A 20989-nucleotide genomic window follows, 5' to 3' on the forward strand; every position below is an offset into this window, starting at 1 on the left:
CTTGGGTTTGTCTTAGAAAGTCCACCACCTTGGCTAAGAAAGTAAAGAGTACTCCGTCCCCTCTCCACCTTCCAGACGTTGAGAATCTGGCAACATTTTTTTTGCATCCTTGGCAAAAGACCAAACAGGGCAGGCAAGGTTTGGGGGCGCACGGGGCGATCGCAGGAGCTGGACTGAGCCTGGCAGAGGCTGGCGCTGAAGACACGTGGGGGAGGGGCCGCCACGCTTCTGTCCTCGGCGGGTGGCTGTTGACGTGACCACCGACCGCCGAGTCAGCTCTGGGCCCTGGGACGCGAGCTCGCCCTGAGGCTTGTCTTGCAGCCGTTTCTTCTTCCACAAGTTGATGTTTTCCGTTGATCTGGCACTGACCTTCGGGTCACGCCGCTTTGTAATTCATAAGAAGCAGAGGGGAACTACCGGGGTGTGACAGCTAAGAAATTATTTCAGGCTTTTCTAAAAGGAGAAAGTGTAGACTTCAGAGGTTTCGCTCACGGCATTCGATGACAGCTGTGTCTCCGAGGAGAGGGGAAGCACGGCGCTGGCCATTGCAGAAAGGGGAGCCGGAGCACATCGAACGGCCCGCCAGGGTCGCCCGGAAGTCGGGGCCGGTGCCGAGAACAGATCCCATTTCCTTGATTCCCGGGCCTCTCGCCCTCGGACCTCGGCGCGGAAATCCCGCAGGTAGGCAGAGCGCTGGAATGAGCAGCCACCATGCGCTCGGTCGTATGTGACAGAAACGTAGATGCTGCAGAGAGACGACATCGTTGCGTTTCAGCCGTGGCCGGTGCCCAGTAAACATCCGTGCGGCAGCGGATAGTGCGTCCGGCTTAGCACCAGCAGTGTGCAAGGTGCACGCGAGAGGTGTGGGACCTGTTAAAGCAGCAGGAGCCGCGGAAGCACCTCACCGCGTGTTTTGTTGGCCGTCACAGGTGAAGAAGAGGAGATTGTCACGAAGAGCACGACACACCTGACCTTGTTTTACTTAAAGGGCACCGACGCAGCGTGTGTCGCAAGCCCGTTATAATCTGCCCGCGCCGGTTTTCACCGTGCGGCGGTCGTTCGTGACCATGCAGTGGGAGAGACGCTTACAGCAGCCTGGGCGCGGGGCGCAGCGGCGGGGGTCGCAGGCCGCAGGCCTCGGGCCCCGAGGGGACGGCCCAGCCGGCAGCAACCGTCTAAAAGCAGGCCCGAGCTTTAAAAGAAGGGTGGTCTGAGTTCGTGCAGATGCCAGCGGAAGCCCACCCACCACCCTCGCGTTCGCGGGGGGCAGGCGACTTGTCCAGGCACACAGACGTCCGGTCAGGTCCCCGAGGGGCTCCTCGGCCCTCACGCACGCGCGAGTAAGCGCAGCCTCTCGGCAACTTCGCGTCCTCCTGAGAAAATGACACTGCCAAAGTGGGGTGCGGGTCTGCAGGACTCGGCCCAAACCACCCTTTCCCCGTCCCCGTCCGTCCCCCAGAGGAGGCCCCTTCCGTCCAGCCCAGCCCAGCGCCCTGTTCCGTTGAGGGCAGCCTCCCTGCTCGGGCCGCCTCGCCCAAGCGGCGTTTCCTGTGAGCCGGGCCCAGCCCTGTGGCCAAACACACTGAGAGCCATGAGCCCAAGACCAGCTCAGCGCACGGCCCGTCTCGTAGTGCTGCTCAGTTCTTCAAAAGACGGTGGGGGGGGGGGGGAGGCGAGGTTCAGGAACTCCCCGGGAACTCGGCCCTCGGCCCTCGGGGAGGGGAGCCGGACCTCCCACGGCCACTCCGCCACCGCCGCCGCCTCGGGGGCCAAGGCCAGCATCACCTCCTCCTGCGGGGAAGCGGGCCGGTGGGACGGGCCGCCCTGGGGAGGGACCTCGGCACCCACGTTGCTCTCGGGTCTGGTCCTTCTCTCCTTCGCCTCGTCTGCGTTCCCTTCTTTTCTTCTTCTGAAAAATCACGTCATGTTTTCCTCGCTTCTACAACCCGGACCCACTAGATTTCTAATTCTGAGCACGGAAAAATTACATTTTACTTTCCACAGTTTGTGTTCACTTCTCAGAAACATTAGGTAAAAATTCTCGCTATTGCGAAACCAGCTCTACAGTAGGCAGAAAATTGTTTCCCAGTTCCACAAAAGCTTTGAGGCCTCATTTAAAAGTTGCCCCTCCCGTTTCCGTGGTGCCGTGCCCCTCCCAAATGCTCTGTGACGTGCATGTCACCCTCTTCACCTCACGCGAGGCGGAGCTGCGAAGGACCCAGCGAAAGGTGCGAGCTCACGCACGCTGCCCAGGCTTGTGCCAGCCGACTCCGCAAACGTAGGGGTTTCTACTTAGACGTCTCTGCCACTTCCCGAGGGCGAGAAAACCTCCAAATTCTACCTCATTCCGTGCTCATAGCTCTGGATGTTATTCAAAATGCAAAAGCGATATTCTAGTTCTACTTTGCCGCCCAAATATGCAAAAAAAAAATATAAGGGAGAAAGATTCGCTCCATTTCCTCTCAGCTCATTAGTTAAAAACAAAAACAAAAACAACAAAAAAACACCCTTTCCCCCTCTTTTTCCCTAATAAGAACAAATTCTAGGTGAATCGAACTAGTGTTATTCCGTTAAAACACAGCTCAGCTGTCTACCACAACGCCTTCTAAAAAGAAGGAACCTTCCGTTAAATGTATTTATGTTTCTTAATATCCGTAAAGATGAACTACTTGAGCAGCAGTTCTGATCAGTTTTAAAATATACTTATATATTTATTAGACTTCAGAAAATTATACAATTTGAGTTAGTCTGAACCTCTTTAATCTAGACGCATTCACCAATTAATAGTTTGGAGCTACCTAAACACATTCCAGCCTCAAAACCAATGCTTTGGTTGTGGCCTTTAATAGAACCTAAAATGTAAATACTGAAAACTGGTTTACAAATTCGAGAGTAACGTGTGCACAGCAAGTCCTCGGTGTCACTGACAGGTGTTTGGACACTGTGACTTTAAGAAATGACGTATAAGGAAAGCAGCGTCACCCGAGGCTAATCAATAGAAACAAGAGTTAGGTTCCCACGGCCTATCCCGGGTGACAGAAGCATCACTCAGCTTCTAAACGAAGACCCTGATCACGTCTGGTGTTAAACACGGAAGGAAACGTGAGCTCCGCATCCACCCGAGACAGACGAAGAAGAAGTGAGATGACCATCTCCCAGCGCGCGCTCGCCGGTCAGGGGCGTGGCGGCGGGAGCCCGTCCCCGACCGGGCCGCTCAGGGCGCCAGGCGGGACCCACCCGGACAGGGCGCCCTCCCATCCCAGGGCCTCCCATGCCTGTCCGCGCCTGCTCAGATGGGGACAATGGGGCCAGGCCAGGTCCCCGCACGTGCACGTATCTGGGACGTGGGGGGAACCGGAGTCCCCGGAGGAAACCCACGCCGATACCGGGAGAACTCGCACACTCCACAGGGACAGAGGACGCACGGACAGGGGCCCCGCGGACAGAGGACACACGGACAGAGGCCCCGCGGACAGAGGACACACGGACAGAGGCCCCGCGGACAGAGGACACACGGACAGAGGCCCCGCGGGCAGAGGACACACGGACAGAGGCCCCGCGGACAGAGGCCCCGCGGACAGAGGCCCCGCGGACAGAGGACACACGGACAGAGGACGCGCGGACAGAGGACACACGGACAGAGGCCCCGCGGACAGAGGACACACGGACAGAGGCCCCGCGGACAGAGGCCCCGCGGGCAGAGGCCCCAGCCCGGAATGGACGTATTTCATCTTTCCCATGTTATAATGTTGTCACTGTCATAAACAACTTTGACCGAAAGGACTGAGGACCCGCCGTATGCTAATCGCCTAATCTCTCTTGATGATCACACACACATACCACTATGCAAATAGGTTACTATGCAATTCAAAATAAGACTTTTTCAAGTTTGTGCAATAGAACATCCCTTTTTCAAATATCATTTACTAGAATTCCTGTCTACAACTGAATCTAAATGTTGATCTGAGTATATAGAATATATTTGTATAAAAACATATTTGAAAGTTTTTAGTAATTACTGAGGGTTTCATTGACCTGTCAATTCTAGCTCAGCTCTCTCTGACATAGAGTGATTCTGTTTCCTTCCTAGTGCACAAAGGCCCCGGCACTTCTAAGTTTAATGTACTGACTTAACTGCCAAAACCACTTTTTCAGCAGATAATTTCAAGCAGCAACATTTTTTTTTAAATGAAGCATCACTGAAAAGTGTTAAAGCCTCCATTTCTGATCTGCCTTGTGATTGGTAAAAAATACCAAAAAAGCGAAGCCTTTAACAAAGAATAAGTCAAATGGTCAGCAGGCATGTACTGAAGATTTAAGGCACTGCTCTGAGTCTTGAGCGAATTCCATGAGGAATGGGGCAGCTTTGGGGGTCCTGGGCAATGTAACCCCCTGACGTGGGGGAGGGCGCCCGCACCACACAGAAATTGGAAAAACAGAGCCCACGTTTACAGAGTTCCACTTCCGCTGACCTTGCTCCCCAAATCATATTTTATTAGCATTATTCACACCTAGCTTTATAATAATTTACTCTATCACTCATAATTGTTATAACATAGTTACTAGCTGTCATCCTAAATAGAACTGAAATTTCAGATTTGCTGTTATCAAAACAAAAATTAAAAATATCTGTAAAAGCCTGTTACTCCATAAAAATTCAACTCTACACTTACATCCAAATCTAATAGCTTAAAATATTTAGTTATTTTTAATTTACTTACGTGTTAGGTTAGCCCAAATATTTAGGCCTTAAAGAAGTGAGCCCATTAATATGGATGCCCACCCTCCAGTCAGCAAAACACACACACAAACAAAAGAAAGTATATCTCACTTTCTTTTGCGTCAGATACCCACAGTGGTAAACAAGGAATTTAAGATTTTTAAGTTCTCCACATTTCAGCTGAGAAGTCAGACACGTGTGAAAACAGCTACTTCTCAGAAATTCCATCACTCAGCAGTAACCTTCAGTATCAGAGTAATGTGCCTCAAACTAAAACTTAATACAGAAGGCGAAGAGGAGTCGAAATCGTGGGGAGAATCTAGAAAACACTTCTGTCTGTTTATGGTAGAACTATGTCTTGTTTGCTTTTGGCAAGTTAAATTTCTTGAATAACAGTTCTCCCAAACGCTCTGCAAGCAGAGTTCAAAGCAATAAAGAAAAGTTCCGGCATAATGACAATTCCTGGGCAATCTCAATAATATCTTCCTGTCGTACCTATCAGTTCAGTCCTGTTCATCAAACGAGCTCCCACGAACTCTCATTTGTACCATCCCTCTAAACCGAAATGCGGAAAACGCAAGCAGAGCCCCGTCGGGGTGCAAGGACACACCGCAGAGTGAACGGCGGGCGGGGGGTCTTCACCCGGCGCGCACCGCGGGCGCCTGCAGTGTGTCAGACCCGGGGCCAGCGCTCGGAGCTCAGAGAACAGACCAGGTGGGCGCACCTGGTGACGCAGGGGGCGCCCGTCAGCCGGGCGGGGGAGCGTGAGCAGAGCCCACGAGAGGCGGGTCGTGGCTGCCGGGAAGGCGGTCCCTGCCGTTTGGGAGACCGGTGTGAAGCCGGAGTCTGGGGGTCGTCCACAGGAAATCCAGAGACCGGAGTCCCACCCCGAGGGCCCAGTGACGGCCGACGGGGCGCTCGCTCCTGTCCCTGTGCTGGCAGAGCTGCAGGCCAGCGGGAGCAGTTAGGGAGCGGTCGGCAAAGTGGGGGGAACTGGGCAGCGCAGGGCAGGCGCTGGCCCCCGACGCGCCGCGCGCCCGTCCGCGAACGCCCGTCCGCGCCCACCGAAGAACCTCGACCCGGGTGTCAGCGAGGATGCGCCCTACCTTGCCTTCGGGTGGCTGTGGTCGCAGGGCTGCCAGAACCACTCGATCACGGGCTGAGGGACGCCGTGGACGGTGCAGGTCAGGCTCTGTCGGCTGCCCAGCGGGTGCAGCGTCAGGTCCGGAAGTGACGACACGGCCTTTTCGTAAATCTGGGGCTTCACTGCCGAGGGGCGGAGGACAGACCCGGAGTGAGGGCGCGCTGCCCGGGCCGCGGCGCGCGGGGCCACGCTGTCACCGGTCTCGACGTCAGGGGAACAGCACACCCTCCCGTCCGCCATGACAGCGCCAGATTTTAACAAGCAGAAGTGTTTCGAGAGCATTAAACACCTGACCCCATAGCAGTAGATACGGCACGGCGGTAATTACGAGAAGCCACGTCGCGTGTGGAGGTGGCTTTGAAAATCGTTGTTCGGATTTTCGTTTTCTTCAATGCCGTCTCACTGACCTCTGACTTACAGATGCCCGTCGACCGTACCCCAGCAGACCCAGGAGGAAGTGTGAACAGCGACCTTACCGTTCACGATGAGCGTGGCCGTGAGGTTTTTGTTCACGCCCGACTGCCTCGCGCCCAGCAGGATGGTGTACTCCCCCGCGTCCTCCGCAGCCACGTCCTTGATGATCAGCGAGTAGCCGTGAGGCAGGTAGCGCGCAGACCTCTCCATGGCGGGCAGTCCGTCCTTCAGCCTGCGGGGAAGCGCACGGTCAGGAAGCCAGTCCACCCCGCCATTCACCTTCGTGAGCTCACGGGGATGCGTCTCGAGCCTCTGAGCCTCAGTGTTCATTAAAAAATGTGGACGCTGACTTTTCAGTAAAGCCAGGTGTGATGTGCAGACCGGGAAACGCTTCCTCTTTATTGGCAAAGAGGAAGAAGTCAGCCGAGGGAAGACAGAGAAGCGAAGGTTTGATGTACCCACAAGGGGAACGGTCGCCGGTGCGACTTAAGTATTAACCCAGAGGCACCAGCTGATTCCACTCGAGATGTTTTCCAGAATTTTCCATGAGGCTCCATCAGTAATACAAGGGCCATTGTACGTCACATCAACTAGATCACTTCTCCAGATAAAAATAAAAATAGATTTTCCTATTGTGGTCTCAATGTGGAGTTCTTATTAGCTATATAAATGGTCATACCAATTGTCCCTTTCAGAAACTATCACAAAATCAAGATTGTCAAGATTTGTTTCCCCCAGGAAGAAAGCTAAGGCACGAAATTCACAAATAGAAGGTATAACTTACAGAAGGTATTTTTAAACCTTGACTCTAAGTCGGTGCTTAGGGAACCTGCAGCTATGCACAGAACCGGGGAGCAGGACGCTCACCCCCGTGCCCTGCACCCCGACGCGTCCGTGCGGGCCCCAGGTTCTCCAGTGTTCTAGGGTTTCTCAAAGATCTCTTCTAACTCGAAAATTCTGCAATTTCATTAAACGGCACGGTCTCTGAAACGGGCGGTTTCGGGTCTGTCAGTTTACTGCCCACACGAAGGTCTGCGGCGCCGGGAGCAGCCCCGGCTCGTGTCCTGCAGGCTGCACAGCCCGGCAGGGACGTCCCTTTGCTGGTGGCCGTGTCCCGAAGCGGTCACAGACACCACCCCAGTGCGACTTCCAGCCGGCTCCCATGAACAAGTCAGTGCTTTTCAAAAACGGATCGAGTCCTGGTTTTGGGGTAGGTCCGTGCTCCTCAGTGACCAGAGGGGACACCGTCAGGCGAGGGAAGACGAAGCTCCTGGTCAGGGCCGATGCGCACCCGCGGGGAGGAAGCTTCCTGTCACCCGGTTCGGGGGCTGTGAAGCCCCCCACGCCTCTCCCCGGCCACGGCACGAGGGGGCAGAGCGCAGACTCAGTTACCTGGTCAGCGGCCGAGGAAGCCGGAATTGAGCACAATGCTCGCCTGGCACCGGGAGCAAAGTGCGCTCTGGGCGCGCGGATCCTGTCTCGGCGCCACCTCCGCATTGTGCGGCTGTTTCCCGGTCAGCTTCGCGGTGCCCTCTTTGTTTAAAACGCAATGACCGGAGCCAAGGAGATTGGCGTTTAGAAGTGATTTTCAAAATGACTGCAGATTATAGCAGATTACATTGTTTTGCATCAGGTGTGTACGAGCATTAGCAAATCTCTGCTTCAGGAGTTTCTGAATATGCGAGCTTGGAGCCAAAACAAACGCAATTAGTTCAAGTAGGTCCATTTGTCCCGCCCTGCGGCGGAACAAGCCTCGTCTCTGTTAATATTTGTTTAATTTTAAAACAAGACGGGAACTTTCAACCCAGCTGCATATAAAAGAATTATTTGCAGATAATAAAAGAATTATTATCCTCGTCACAAGGGCGCACTTCTTCAGGGTTAATGGAGCGTGTCATTGTTCAGGACGCCTCCTGGTCGTCGCCCAACGCGGTCCATTCACAGGATGTTGACATCACAGGGAGGTTTAGAGATGCAGGAATTTGGTCACAGTGAGTGAAGGACCAAAGCTCAAGAGCACTGAAAAGCCCTGGCTCTGCCCTGGCCCAAGCCCGGCCCGAGCCCCGGCCCCACCGGCCCTGCCGCGGCCCCTCCGGCCCGCTGCATTCCTGCCCCAGACTCAGTGCTCCGCTGGGGTCTGCGGAACTCGTCTGGGTTTCTCTCCAGCCCCCACGCCCCCGCGCGCCCCTGCTCACGACGCGTACGGCGCGCGTCAGGACAGTGACTGCTCCTACCATGCCACCTCCGGCCGGGGGAACGCCTTCACCTTCATGGACACGCGGCACGACTTCCTGCCGGCCACGGTTTCGAGCGTCTGCTGCTTTCGGAAGTTCACGCTGATGAATGGTTTGCCTGGGAGAGAGGCGACGGGCGCATTAGAAGAGACGCTGCGTGCATGGACGGCGCTGGCCTCCGGTCAGGCCTCGCGGCGAGCCCAGGGGCTGACCGCGAGGGACGCGGACGGGGGCAGCGGGGGGGGGGGCACTTCGCTGTCTCCGTCACAACAGCACAAACTCAGGAAGCCGCTGCTGAGAGCCCGACAGGAAGGAGCTCCCCGAAACAGCTAACCCGACGGGGAAATCGACGAAGAAGCAACGGGGGGCGGGGCGGGAGCCCGTCGAAGGCCACGGGCAGCGCCGTCCCCGAGTTTCTGGTCCTCATGGCCTTTCTTGTCAACAGTGGAATATGGATTTTAGGGAGTCTAGACAGGTTTACGTTTTGTTTCGTTTTGTTTTTTAGGAATGAGCCTATTGGAATTAAGCAACAATATGAGGATTTCACGAGAGTGAAACCGAACAAAACAGCATCCGTTCTGAACGATTTATCATACCACGGTTTTTATTTCTCTAACTCAGAGTAATACCTGAGAAAATGTCCCCAGAAAATAAAGGTGAACACGATCGTTTTCCCGTTTTCTTTATATGGAACGTAAGTGCTGATTTCGTGTGGATCGCGGTGCGACCTGACCGAGTTCCTGAGCGCCACACGCGCTCTCCAGTTCAAAGGCGTTAGATTTAAAGGGCGCACATGCGGTCTGCGTCCTGACGGGGAGTGCGGGGGCCCGGCCGAAAGAGCCCGCCCTGGCTTTGCGGAACCTCCCACCCCCCGCGAGGAGGGCGCGGGGCGCGGCCGCTTACCGTAGACGTGCACCGAGGCGTTGACGGCCCTGGCGGTCGGGCCGCTCGCCACGTGGCAGGTGTAAAGGCCCCTGTCCTGGCTCTGCACGCGGTCGATGACGAGGACGCTGTGGAACACGTTGGCGCGGGGGTCGCTCTGGTCGATCCGCCGCCGTATGGCAGCCCGGCTCTGCTCCTGGGGGGAGGCGGGGCAGGCGCGGTGATGGCCGCGCCCCCGTCGCCAGCGCTCGCGGCCACGACCCGCGCGGACCGGCCGCCGGGGAGCGAAGCCCGGGGCGGGGCGGGGCGGCCCGTCGGGAGGCCGCGTCCGCCCGCGTGCGCCTCGAGCGGGGGCCCGGTGGCGTCCGCCGAGCGCGTCCTCCTCAGACAGACTCTACGTGCTGCGTCTCCGCGGCCTCTCAGCCCAGCGCGGGCCGACGGACAGGATCGCTGTCCCTTCGCAGGTGGACACTGAGGTGCCAGACCGCGGCCAGAGCAGGCCGGAGCTGGGCCTGGGGGGGGGGGGGACCTGGGGCCGTCCCCGGGCGCACACACCCCCCCCCACAGCGACGCGGTCCTGGGCGCGGCCGCCACGCGTGCGGGCACAGACGCGGACCACGCCGTCTCCTGCGGCCCACGACAGTGCTCCTCTGGACCGCCACGCGAGAGCGCAGCGCCCCGTTCCGGCATCTCGCCCCACGCGGCGCCGGCCACACCGGCTGGACCTCGGGCCAGCGCAGCCTCAGGCGCGTCCAGCCGCCCCTGGGGGTGCCATCCACGCCCGGGGGGCCCATCCCGGACCTGAGAAAGTGAGGTCGGCCACCTGCCTGCTCCCTTCATTGCTCCTTCCTCTTTCCTTTTTCTGTATTTCAGCACTGCATTTCGTACCACGTGCTACGTCACCTTCCCACGAAGGGGGCGTGGGAAGAAGACCCTGGAAGCGGAGCCGGGGTCCCTAGCCGGGCTCCTCCGCGCCAGCGTCGCCCGCTCCGCCCCCCTGTCCTCTTGTTCCCCGGGGGACAGATGCTTTAGGCCGCTTCTCCCTTCTCGGCAGGGGCCAGAGACACGTCGGTCGCCCCCCTGGACATCGGAAACTCACCCGCCCGAGGAACAGACCGGGGGGCTCAGCAACTCCGTGCGTAGGGGTCGCCCCCCCCCCACGAGGATGCGCCCCGTCCCTAGCGCCTGCCTCGGAGGAGAACCGACCGACCCGTGTTCAGAGCCGCGTCGTTCAGAGCCGTGTCGTTCGGAGCCGCAGCCACCAGCCGCGTGGGGCTGGGAACTGCACTGGCCACACTCGGGCACGTGGCCGAGCACTCGCTGGCCGTGCGGCTGCCGGGCCCAGTGCCGGGGGCACAGAATGTTTCCGTCACGGACGTTCCCCTGGACAGGGCCATTCCGGAAGATGCGTGGCTTTCAGCGGCCACATCACGCTCTTACTTAGAGCAGCCACACGAACCGGGCTAAAGTGCCTTCCCTCTTAGCCTTATTGAGAATATTTGATTTTTATCAAAACCCGGAAAATACCGCCACAAGTTGTAGCATTCCTCTTTAAATGAAACGCTACCACCTTCCAGAAAACGCTTTATGACTAAGGAGTCTTCAGTGTGCCCCATCCCGGGCAGCGGTCACGCCTTGTTGTTACTCTGTTCCCATGGCAAGAAACGCTGACGGGAACCGTCGCCCGGGGCTGGGGCGCTGACCTCTCGCACGTGGTTTAATCGCAGTGGTGTTGGTGACTGTGCGATCTGAATAATGCGCCCAACAACCACACTCGGGAGATGCCACACAAGGCACAGTGACACCCGGGGAGCGAGGGCTGAGGTCGCCGTCAGAGCTCCGGAACTGCGCACCATGGGCTTCCCATCTACACAGTCCTCCAACAATTACCGCGTACGCGGACGTTTAACTCGAATAAGAGAACCCAGCTCAGTCCTCATCCCCCTCGTCTTTCTGAAGGCCAGAGTGGCTCCTCTGTCGCTTCCCAAGGGGACACCGGGCGGCTGGGCAGCGTTATCTTTTCTAACCATGTTCCGATCAGGTGCCTGACTGTCTGCCGGGATCTTAAATCAGTGCGCTGACAACAGCTTTCTGCCACTGCTGCTGCAAAGGAGAGTCCCTGCCTGGCGTTCAGTGATAAATCTCTCTCTCATCTCTAAATCCTGGAGGACAGTTTCCAAGGATGAAACAAAACAATCCCCTTTTCCACCTAGAATCATGCAATAGAAAGACCAGCCCGTACACTTCAAAAACAAAACCCCCGGACATCAAAAGGCCATATCTGCGCATATCAGACTCGTGAAATGCCAGGCAAGGAAAGCACCCCAACCAAACCTGAATGCTTCTTTATTGACCCAAACTGCCGCAGGAGTCAGAACACTCTGATTTTTCCCACCGCAAAAAAAAAAAAAAAAAAAAAACCAAAACCCAAAAAACAAACAACAAAAAAACCCAGCATCATTTCACTTACTAAAAATAAATACTCTCCTACAGAAGACATAGAAAAGTGGGTCACTCACTTCGGCGGGGTAACTCCAGGTCATTTGCACTCTCGTGTTCAAGGGGGTGGTGGCGGTACAGTCGAGGGTGAGAGTCTGACCGCGGAGCAGCTTGACCGGGCCGGGCGGGCTCATCTGGACGTCGAGGATTATGTTGGCTGCGGGCGGAGGAAACAACACGGTGTGGTTTCGAGTCAGAGTTCGGGCCGCAGGTTACGGCCTCGAGCACTTGGGCTTCCGCTCACTTACTCTGTCGGAGTGTGAGATAGTTGGTCTTGTGCACGTGCCCGTGGATGGTGGTTTCACAGGTGAGGAGCCCTATTTCTCGGTATGTCGCCCGGGAGATGGTGAAGCCCTTCCTGCTGTCCCAGGTTATTCTCTTCCCGTCAGGGACCAGAGTGTCAAGTGGGAACTGGAAAGGGAGAAACGGGCGTTCACAAGACCGCGCGGACGCCGCGGCGGGGGCGTCCCCGGGTCGTGGGCCAAGGCTTTTCGCCTGAAGTACAGCTAGCATGGGCGAGACAAATACCGGCTCGTTACGGGTGGTCCTTCGGGTTTCTCTGCAGGTGCTGTTTTTCTAATTTATTGTGATAAGTCAGAGTAATTGCGGACATTTATCATCAGCCTTGGCAACAACCGGCACCCGCCCTGGAGGGACCGAGTCTCTCTGGCTTCTGGGAACCTCTGTAATACACCGGCCTGATGCTCAATAGAGAAGCCGGTTGGCATTTCTCCCGCTGGGGCTGCCACGCTATCCTCAAGAGTCCACTTGTCCTCCTGCTGTGCGTGATTTACCTAAGAGGTGACGGTCTTTGAAGGACGAGCAATCATCCCAGGCCCCCGTGCTCACGGGGTCATCGTGAGGAGGCTCGGGGCACCGTCCGCCCCCGGGAGGGAAGCCCCCACGACCCCAGCCCAGGCGGCCAGCGGACGCGGAGGCCAGAGGCCCTGTGACGAGTGAGCGCCATGCTCTCAGACCCTCCGGGGCCCTCCCCAACACAGGGCGTCCAAACAGAAGGAAAGACTCCGGATTGGGTTCTGCCCTTATGTGTGAGCAGTCTCCCTCGGGATCGGACGCCATCAAGGGTCACTGCTCCACAGGGGGCCGGGCCAGATGCTGCTGATGGCCGGGCGCCCGCCTCAGGAGCAGGGCCCGCTGGCTGCCACCAGTACGGATCCCTGTTTGGGAAAGGAGGGAGAATCAGATGACCTCCCCGCCAGGGATTAGGAGGGCAGGCCAGTCGCCGTGAAGTTTTACATCCTTTCTACCTTCTTTAAAAACGCGCACCTTTCATGACTCTACCCGTTTATCATGTGTTTGTGTTGCTTGTTGGAGCAACCGTTCCGGCTGGGACTTGTGGTCCGCGGCTGAACGTCCCAGAGGCACCAGTGGCTCTCCCCCAGGGGCTACGTCTGGATTCGTGCACGTGGGACCCGAGCGTCCCTGGGTTTGGGACGGATTGTGTCCCGTTTGTGAAGAACTGGAAGCAATCAGAGACGCGAGGCGTGTCCCAGTGAGTCGGGACTCCACCTGTGGACTTAGGGACGCTCCGCATTCCCCGGGGAGGAAGAACGTGCTCTTCTGACTCGGTGTGAACGACCGAGGGAAAATTCAGCAAACTTTAGGTCCAAGACTGAAATCCACTATGCTTTCACAGTATGTGAAAACGGGCTTGTGCCGAATCTGAGAGACGGGTTTGCCGACAGGCTCCCTCAGCACGGCTTACAGATACAGCAGAATTCAGGTGTGCGTCTCTTTCCGATCTACCCGTTACTGCCACTAGTAGAGGTTCAGTGACGCCATAACTTTATCTCTAGCTGACAAGTGCTAAAATAGCAGAGGACTGTGTAGCTCGCCAGCCGTGGCCGTGACGACATGGGCACACAGAGGCGGGCAGCGGGCAGCCTGCAGGGAAGCGCTGTGTGTGTGTGTGGGGGGGGGGGGGCGTCTCCGGCTGACGAGGGCGCCACCCGCGCGGGCGTGGGAAGGGGGGGTGGTGAGTTACGAGAAAGGGGACAATAGGAGAAAAGACGGGGAGAGACTTTGTGTTCTGTTATGTCAGCTCAGATGTGTAACAGGTCAGAGAATTTCCAGCATTTACGTGTCAGACCCAAATCCCTGTTAGAACTTTATGCTTCCGTCTCTCTGTCTCTGTCTCTGTCTGTCTGTCTCTCTCTCTGTGTCAGAGATCTCAGGCAGGAGAACACAATAGACCACCTGCCCCCACCCCCAGATTTCACACGTGGAAATCCAGAATGACCTTTGCACGAGGCGTGCGTTCGGGTCAAAAGGGGCTTGCAGGGAGCAGAGAAGGTTCATCTCCCCGCGGTGTGTCCGCATCGGACTCAGAGTGTGAGGCCATGATGCCACGTCGCCGAGAGCCTGACTCGGGAGCACGGCGAGTGTGGGCATCAGAGTGCCAGGTCAGGTAACAGCGGCCGCTCACCCTCGGCCGGGCCCCTGGCACGGGCCCCTGTGCGAAGTGCCGTCGAAGGTGGCCCCTCGGCCGTCCTTCAGCCGTCCCCACCTGCGGCAGAGGGGCCGCTAACGCGCCCGTCTGCCCAGCGGGCCGGCCCAGCGTGGTCGGCAGCCAGGCCGGGAGGCCCCCGCTCCCGCTCTCACCGCCCGGCCTGCCCCCTGCCCAGACTCGCCACTCGGGGGAGGCTGCCGCGGGCACGGGAGGGCCAGGCGGGGCGTGCGCGGGGCCTCGGGGTTCCTCCACCGCCCGGGTCGGACTCCCCCGGCGTCTCCAGCTGTGACGTCCAGCGATCGTGCATCTGCTGGCCGTGGTGCACAGTCGCAGCGGGAGCCCGAGCCTGTCGGTGGACCGTCCCGCGGTCCTGCCCCTCAGTCACGGCAGGACAGTGAGGGCGGGAGGGAGGCGGGAGACGCCCCCGTGAGTCCGGCCTCAGGGTCCTGGCGGTCCTGAGACTCCCTCAACCTTCCCAGCGCCTTCCGCGCACACCCCGAGCGGCATCTCCGGGGGCGCGGCGAGATGCTCCCCCACACGCCCTGAGCGTCCCCTTAAAGCCCAGGAGCTCTCGGGGTCCGCTGCGGTTCTTCCCCGACCCCAGCGACATCCTAAGCCCTCGCTGCGGACGAGCTGGCTGGAACGTCACACTTCCGGCTTCGTCTGTTAGATTCTACCACATCCTTTTCCTTCTCCACATGCACAATTTACAACACAAAATGAAGAAAAACCTCCTTTACAGCATTTCCCCCCTTTTCCCCCCAAGAGGCTAAGCTCGATGCCCCGCAGGAGACGAGCCTCCCTTAGGCGAGTTCCCAGCTCACGCCAAAGGTGGTGGCTCCAGGCGACACGGGTGGGGGTCGGGGCCCTGAGGACCGGGCGCCCGCCAGGCGGCCTGGATTAACCGCTCTGCCAGCCTGTCAGCTTGCATAAGCAATAAATTGGTTTTTCGCACGTTTGCAGAAACTTGGATTTGTGGCAAGCACCAAAATGTTCACGATTTTAGTTCTTTCATTATTCATGTAGATTTATGCTTAAGAAATGATCATCTTATTCCATTTAAACACGCACATGGGTGTAATTTCTAGCACCTGACGCGTCATAGTAAAAGGAGGCTGTAGGAAGTCAGGAGCCCAAACGTCTATGAGGAAACCGTTCCCCAGACACGGAATACCGGAACGCTCGTTACGCTCGTTTGCGGAGGAAGGATTCCGAGCAGCACTGCTCAGTTTTACCTTTTTTAAAGTGACGGAGATGGCGGGCGAAGTGACTCTGCAGGGAATGACGAGCTCCCTCCCCTCATTCATGTATATGATCTCGGGCATTTCGCTGTGCACCTCTACGAAAGGCCTCCCTGTATCTGGATGGGAAGAGAAGGGAAAAACACACACGCACGTGAGCAGTCTGGACATCGGGCCGGGGGCCGGAGAGGCGGCGCGGCCCGCAGACACAGTCGCGGTTTGGGGCGGGGCTGTTTAGGCCACCGAGGGGAAAAGCCATAAAGGTGCACGTGAGAGGGAGGGGGACATTGTGCCGTCCCCCCCGCCCCGCCGAGTCCCCCCCGCCCCGCCGAGTCCCCCCCCCCGCCCCGCCGAGTCCCCCCCACCCCGCCGAGTCCCCCCCGCCCCGCCGAGTCCCCCCCCCCGCCCCGCCGAGTCCCCCCCGCCTCGCCGAGTGCCTTGGAAGCGCCCTGGGCCCTCTGCGGGTGTCACAGGGGTGCAGGGCCCCCTGACTTTGGGGCCCAGAGGACACAGGTAGCGGCCACGCAGATGTCAGGCTGGAGACGGGATTAGCATGTGAATGACCGAAGCTGCTTCCCCGGAGGACTCGCTCTGACTGAAGTGAGGGTCCGAGCCTCTCAGCGGGGAGGGGAGAGGCCGGAGGAGCAGCGGGGAATCCGCGTGGATTCTACACAGTTTTAGGTCTGTTTCCCGCGTACGCACCTGCTCGTGGGACAGTGTGAGCAGGAGCACGTGGCGGGGTCTGCAGGGGCTCCCTCGGCACCAGGGTGCCCGCCTCAGGGCCCAGGAGGGTTCGGACCACCTGTCGGCCTCCCCGTTATTCCCCCGGGGGCCCCTGGGGACCCGACCGGGCACCAGCTCCTTTTGAGTCCCCGCGGTGCGCCAAGGCCTTGCCCTCGGCAGTCCGCTGACGGCAGGCCCCTCGGGGGTGGCCCTGCCCCCTGCCGCCTTCTCCCCTCGGCCCCAGCCACACGGCCAGACGGAAGGAGGTCCTGCGCTAACTCCGCCTCGTCCTGAAACCAGGCAGGGCCCCACCTGCTCCCGGTCATTTCAGTTAGGTAGGGTGGGGCCCCGGTCCGGGAGGTAAGAAGGCCACAGGAAGACAGACACGGGACCGTGCGGCGAGGGCGGAGGTCGGGGCGGGCGCGGCAGGTGAGGGGTCACAGGCGGAGGAGGCGTGGCCCCCGCACCTGCGCTCCGGGCCTCTAGGTTCTCGAGCGTGGGACGACGCGTTTCTGTAGTTTTAAGCTCCCTTCCCCCCACCCCCACCAAAATAAGAGTGACGTGGCCGCAGCCCGCTGAGGGCGGGACACCGTGGCACACACTGGACAGGGCCCCACAGGGAGCCCGTCCCCACGGCCCCCTTGTGCCCATGTGATTCGTGCACACCCTGTGGGAGCCTTGCCGGCCAGCCCCGTGCCACACGCACCCTGCACCGCCGCCCGTCCAGGGGCTCTCCCCGCACCCCAGCTCCCCGTCCCGCGGAGCGCCCTGACCCGGACCCAGCCGCGGACCTCTCCGGCTACGCACGGGATGGTAGATTCCTGGAGAGAGCGGGTGGAGGAAAACGCCTCGTGTGTGATGAATGAACCGGTGAAGGGTGGGCCGCCCGGCCCCGTTTTCTGGAGGAGGCACCAGGGGTGTGAGCAGATGAGCTGTCCAGCCCCGGCAGAGCCAGGCCCGAGGCCGGACCCTCCGGAGGCGGCTTCTCCAGCCAGTCGCCCCATCGAGAGACGGGCCCCCCCGCGGGAGGGGCTGCAGGCTGCCGACGGCTATGGTCGTCCAGAGCCCGGGCTGGTTTTCACATGTTCTGGGGAAAGTGTGTCCCGTGTCACACCATCTGCTGTTAGAATTCCTCCAACGGGACGACCGACAGGACGCGACGGGGCAGCACAGGCCAGAGTCAGACCAGGCTAAGGGCGCGCGCTGTGTAGCCTGGGTCTCAGCCTCGGCTCTGCCCCTTACCAGTCGCGAGGCGAACCGCCTCGCCCTCTGCCTCCTTCACCAAGTCTGCTTTACAGGGTCATAACGAGGCTGGCATGGATTAACGTGTGACAAGCATGTAGAACGGTGTCCTGCAGATGGCATTAGCTCTTACTTTTCTTCTTATTATTTTGAAGGAGTTGAACATACGGGGAGAGGGCATTAGGCTACATGGAAATCGCAAATTCTACTCATAATCTTAACTATAAACCTATATATATATATTTATATAATGGCACCAAAAAAAGACAAAATGTATGTGCTGAAATGTTAATGGTTATCTTTGAGTCGTGGCTTTATGGGTTGTCATCATTTTCTCATTTACTTTCTTCCGTATTTGTCAGACTTTCTAGAATGATCATGCATTATAATAACATTTTTAATTATTGAATTTAAGTCTCGTATTATAAAGCACTTTCCATTTTTCCTTGAGAAAAACTATAAAGTTTGCCTTTAATTCACTTTCATTTCGTCCAGTATAATGAGACACAAACTGTCATAGTTAATAGTCACGTGTCTATTAGTGAAGCTCAGTGCACGTAGTAGCAGATGCAGAGAGGAAAAGTTAATTATACAGAGACAAAGATTCACTTATCAGCACGAAATTCCTCCCCTAAATAAAGCTGCTGAGCTAGACATTCAGGCAGGGACGACTGAGGGTTGATCACTCCTTTCCTTCCTCCTGTGAGTCTGTATTTTTGTCCCCTTTGTGAGTCCCAAGGTAAACACAAACACCAGGAAATGGCTTAATTCACGTAACGAAACTGTAAATCCTTCACATTTCACGTACTGCCTCCTTAAGCGACCATTTGCAACCAAGGACGCCGGCACCGAAGTTCCCGTAGGACACAGTGCACGTCAGTCGTTTCGAGGCTGATGAACACCGGTCCAGGCGAAAACAGGGGGGTTCGTTCAGCGCAGCTTTGGAGTTACTCCCGCTGTCTCTCTGGGTGCCCCAACTCTCGAATTTTACTACAGCCATTGGCCCTCAAATGCCGATCTGAATCCCAGCACTGGGCCCACCCACGACGATTTCTGTTCAAAGATGTCAGGATGCCAGCGAGTTGTGACCATCCCAACACAAATCGAAGCGTGTCGCTCGCATCACCGTTATGGGGGCGCTGTGAACCCGCCGTGTTCGCGGACGAGCTCAGGCCGTGGGCACACGCACGCTCACAAGCAGTGTGCCCCGGGCTTCTTAACAGTCCGTTTCCTCCGCAGTTTGCTTCAGGGAAGGGCTGAGAATGAACTCGCCTGACATGTTAGAAGACAAATGTTTTCGTTCTGTGGGACCCCAGATACAGAAGAGGTCACGGTTCCATTAATATCGCCGGTAGAACCACTCACCGCTCCCGTAGGACACATTCGTCTTTGTCACAGAATTACAAATGCCTTCCAAACCCAGCCACCACCGTGGAGTGGCTTCCTGAGGCCGAACCGGCTGGCCGCTCCAAAGACACACTGTCACCAGGGGCTCGGGCCAGCACACAACGAGGCAGAGGTCACCCCACCCTCCCCTTTCCAGACCCTCGGAGCTCAAAGCAGCAATGGGAACCGGGCACAGAAGGTGAGGTTCGCTCGCCCGGCGGAGGCCTCTGGGCCGCGCCCTTGAGGACCAGGGGGTTCGGACGCGGGAGGATGGCCCAGGGCCCAGCGCTCACGGCGTCCGGTTTCTAATGTCTTTTGAATTCCTTCGGGATCTGTAGCCACGGTGGCACAGTAGGGCACACGGGCACGGGCCGCGCTCCACTCCGCTCTGCATCACCCGGGAGTCCCGCCGAGTTTGGAGTGCACGCGCGAGCGACCCCCAGCACTCAGGCTTGAGAATTCAGGGAGCTTTCCTGACTTGAGGGGTTCAAGAGTAAACACCTTGTTTCCTAGCACGTGATTTTCACACACTTTTCCTGATTTCTCTTCCCTTTAGTTCCGTTTTCCTCACCTCTAAGTCCTGGTCAGGACGACTCCTAGTTATTCTAAAAGATACAGCTGTACTTCGTTGAGCATGAGGTGCGGAGGACGGAACTAACGCGGCAGCCCCACGAGGGGGGTCCTGTCCGAGCCCGAGGGTTGTCCCGTCGGGCGGGGCTTCGTGTCGCGGGTCACGCCGACTTGCCCAGGGAGAGTGTGTTCCTTGGTGAAATAGCTCATTCGGAACATGAGCCAAAAAAGGGGAAAGAGGAGCCTGCCCATCAGCGCCTGTGAGGAGTCCAGACAGCTTTGGGGTGACCACAAGGAAAGCCGAAGGAGCTACACTCACATTAGGCAAGGCAGACTTTAAAACTAGAAATGTCACGAGATTTAAAGAAGGACATTTCATAGTAATGACAGGGCCAGTCAATCAGGAAGATATACTAAGTACAAACACACGCGCACCTAACAGAGCCCCAACGCACGTGACAGAAAACTGACAGGAATGCAGAGAATCAGACAAGGGACAATAACAGAAGATCTCAGTGTCACGCGTCCGCTAACGGGCAGAGCTGGACAGAGACCGAGAGGGAAACGGGCCACGTGGACGTCACTGATGGCCAGCTGGGCCCAGCAGGCGCCTGCGGGAGGCTCCGCCCATCACGGCTCCGCCCGTCACCGCACGGCGCACGTTCTTTTCAAGTGCACGTGGAATGTTTCCCAACGTGCGAGGCCATAGAACAAACCTCGATAAATGTGAAAGGATAGAAATAATACGAAGCATGTTCTCTGACTAGTCGGGAAACTCATAAATAAAGTAGAATTTAAACAACGCACTCCTAAATAACTGATGAATCAAAGAAGAAATCGAAAGGGAAATTAGAAAATACTTCAAAATGAATGAAAATGAAACTTACGGGATGGAGCTAAAAAATGTTGAGAGGGAAATTTACAGCTGTGACCCTAGACTGAAAAAGAGGAAGATGTCAGATCAATCATCTAAGCTTCCACTTTGGAACTCTAGGTAAAAAAATGGCAAACGAAACCTAAACGCAGCAGAGGAGAGGAAGTGATCAAGATAAAAGTGGAAAATAATGAAATAGAGAACAGAAAAATATTCAATAGAGAAAAATCCATGAAATTAAAAGCTACTTCTTAGAAAAGATAAACACAACTAGCAATCCTCTAGCCAGACGAGCCGAGGAAAAAGAGAGAAGGCAGATGAATAAACTCAAACAGCAGACATTACGACTGATGTTCCTAAAACAAAAAGCCCTAAAGAGGAACTTGGATATGTCGATAAATCAGGTCACAGATGAATGGACGCGTCCCTAGAGAGACACAAACTACTGAAACTAACCCAACAAGAAACGGGCGACCCATGTAGACCTACAACTAAAGAGGCTGCATTAGCAATCAGACTGCCCGCAAAGTAATCGGCTGCCCATGAAGAAAAGCCCAGGCCCAATGGGCAAGTGTATCCTATCAAACCTC

General features: G+C 57.1%; 1 protein-coding gene across 3 annotated transcripts in view; it reads right to left on the minus strand.

Moving 5' to 3' along the window:
* The window catches only part of FLT1 (fms related receptor tyrosine kinase 1), a 139578-nt gene that overhangs the window by 85694 nt on the left and 32895 nt on the right, over positions 1–20989 (minus strand). For all 3 annotated transcript variants that reach the window (XM_036228396.1, XM_036228397.1, XM_036228398.1), the window contains exons 4-10: positions 15599–15723; positions 12142–12304; positions 11914–12050; positions 9416–9590; positions 8513–8630; positions 6341–6510; positions 5827–5986 (exon numbers count right to left, since the gene is read on the minus strand). In XM_036228396.1, coding sequence (XP_036084289.1) covers positions 5827–5986; positions 6341–6510; positions 8513–8630; positions 9416–9590; positions 11914–12050; positions 12142–12304; positions 15599–15723 — 1048 coding nt within the window. The remainder of the gene's footprint in view (positions 1–5826; positions 5987–6340; positions 6511–8512; positions 8631–9415; positions 9591–11913; positions 12051–12141; positions 12305–15598; positions 15724–20989) is intronic.

This window comes from Rousettus aegyptiacus, unplaced genomic scaffold (genome assembly GCF_014176215.1).
Source record: "Rousettus aegyptiacus isolate mRouAeg1 unplaced genomic scaffold, mRouAeg1.p scaffold_m13_p_11, whole genome shotgun sequence".
In the NCBI taxonomy this organism is placed as follows: domain Eukaryota; kingdom Metazoa; phylum Chordata; class Mammalia; order Chiroptera; family Pteropodidae; genus Rousettus; species Rousettus aegyptiacus.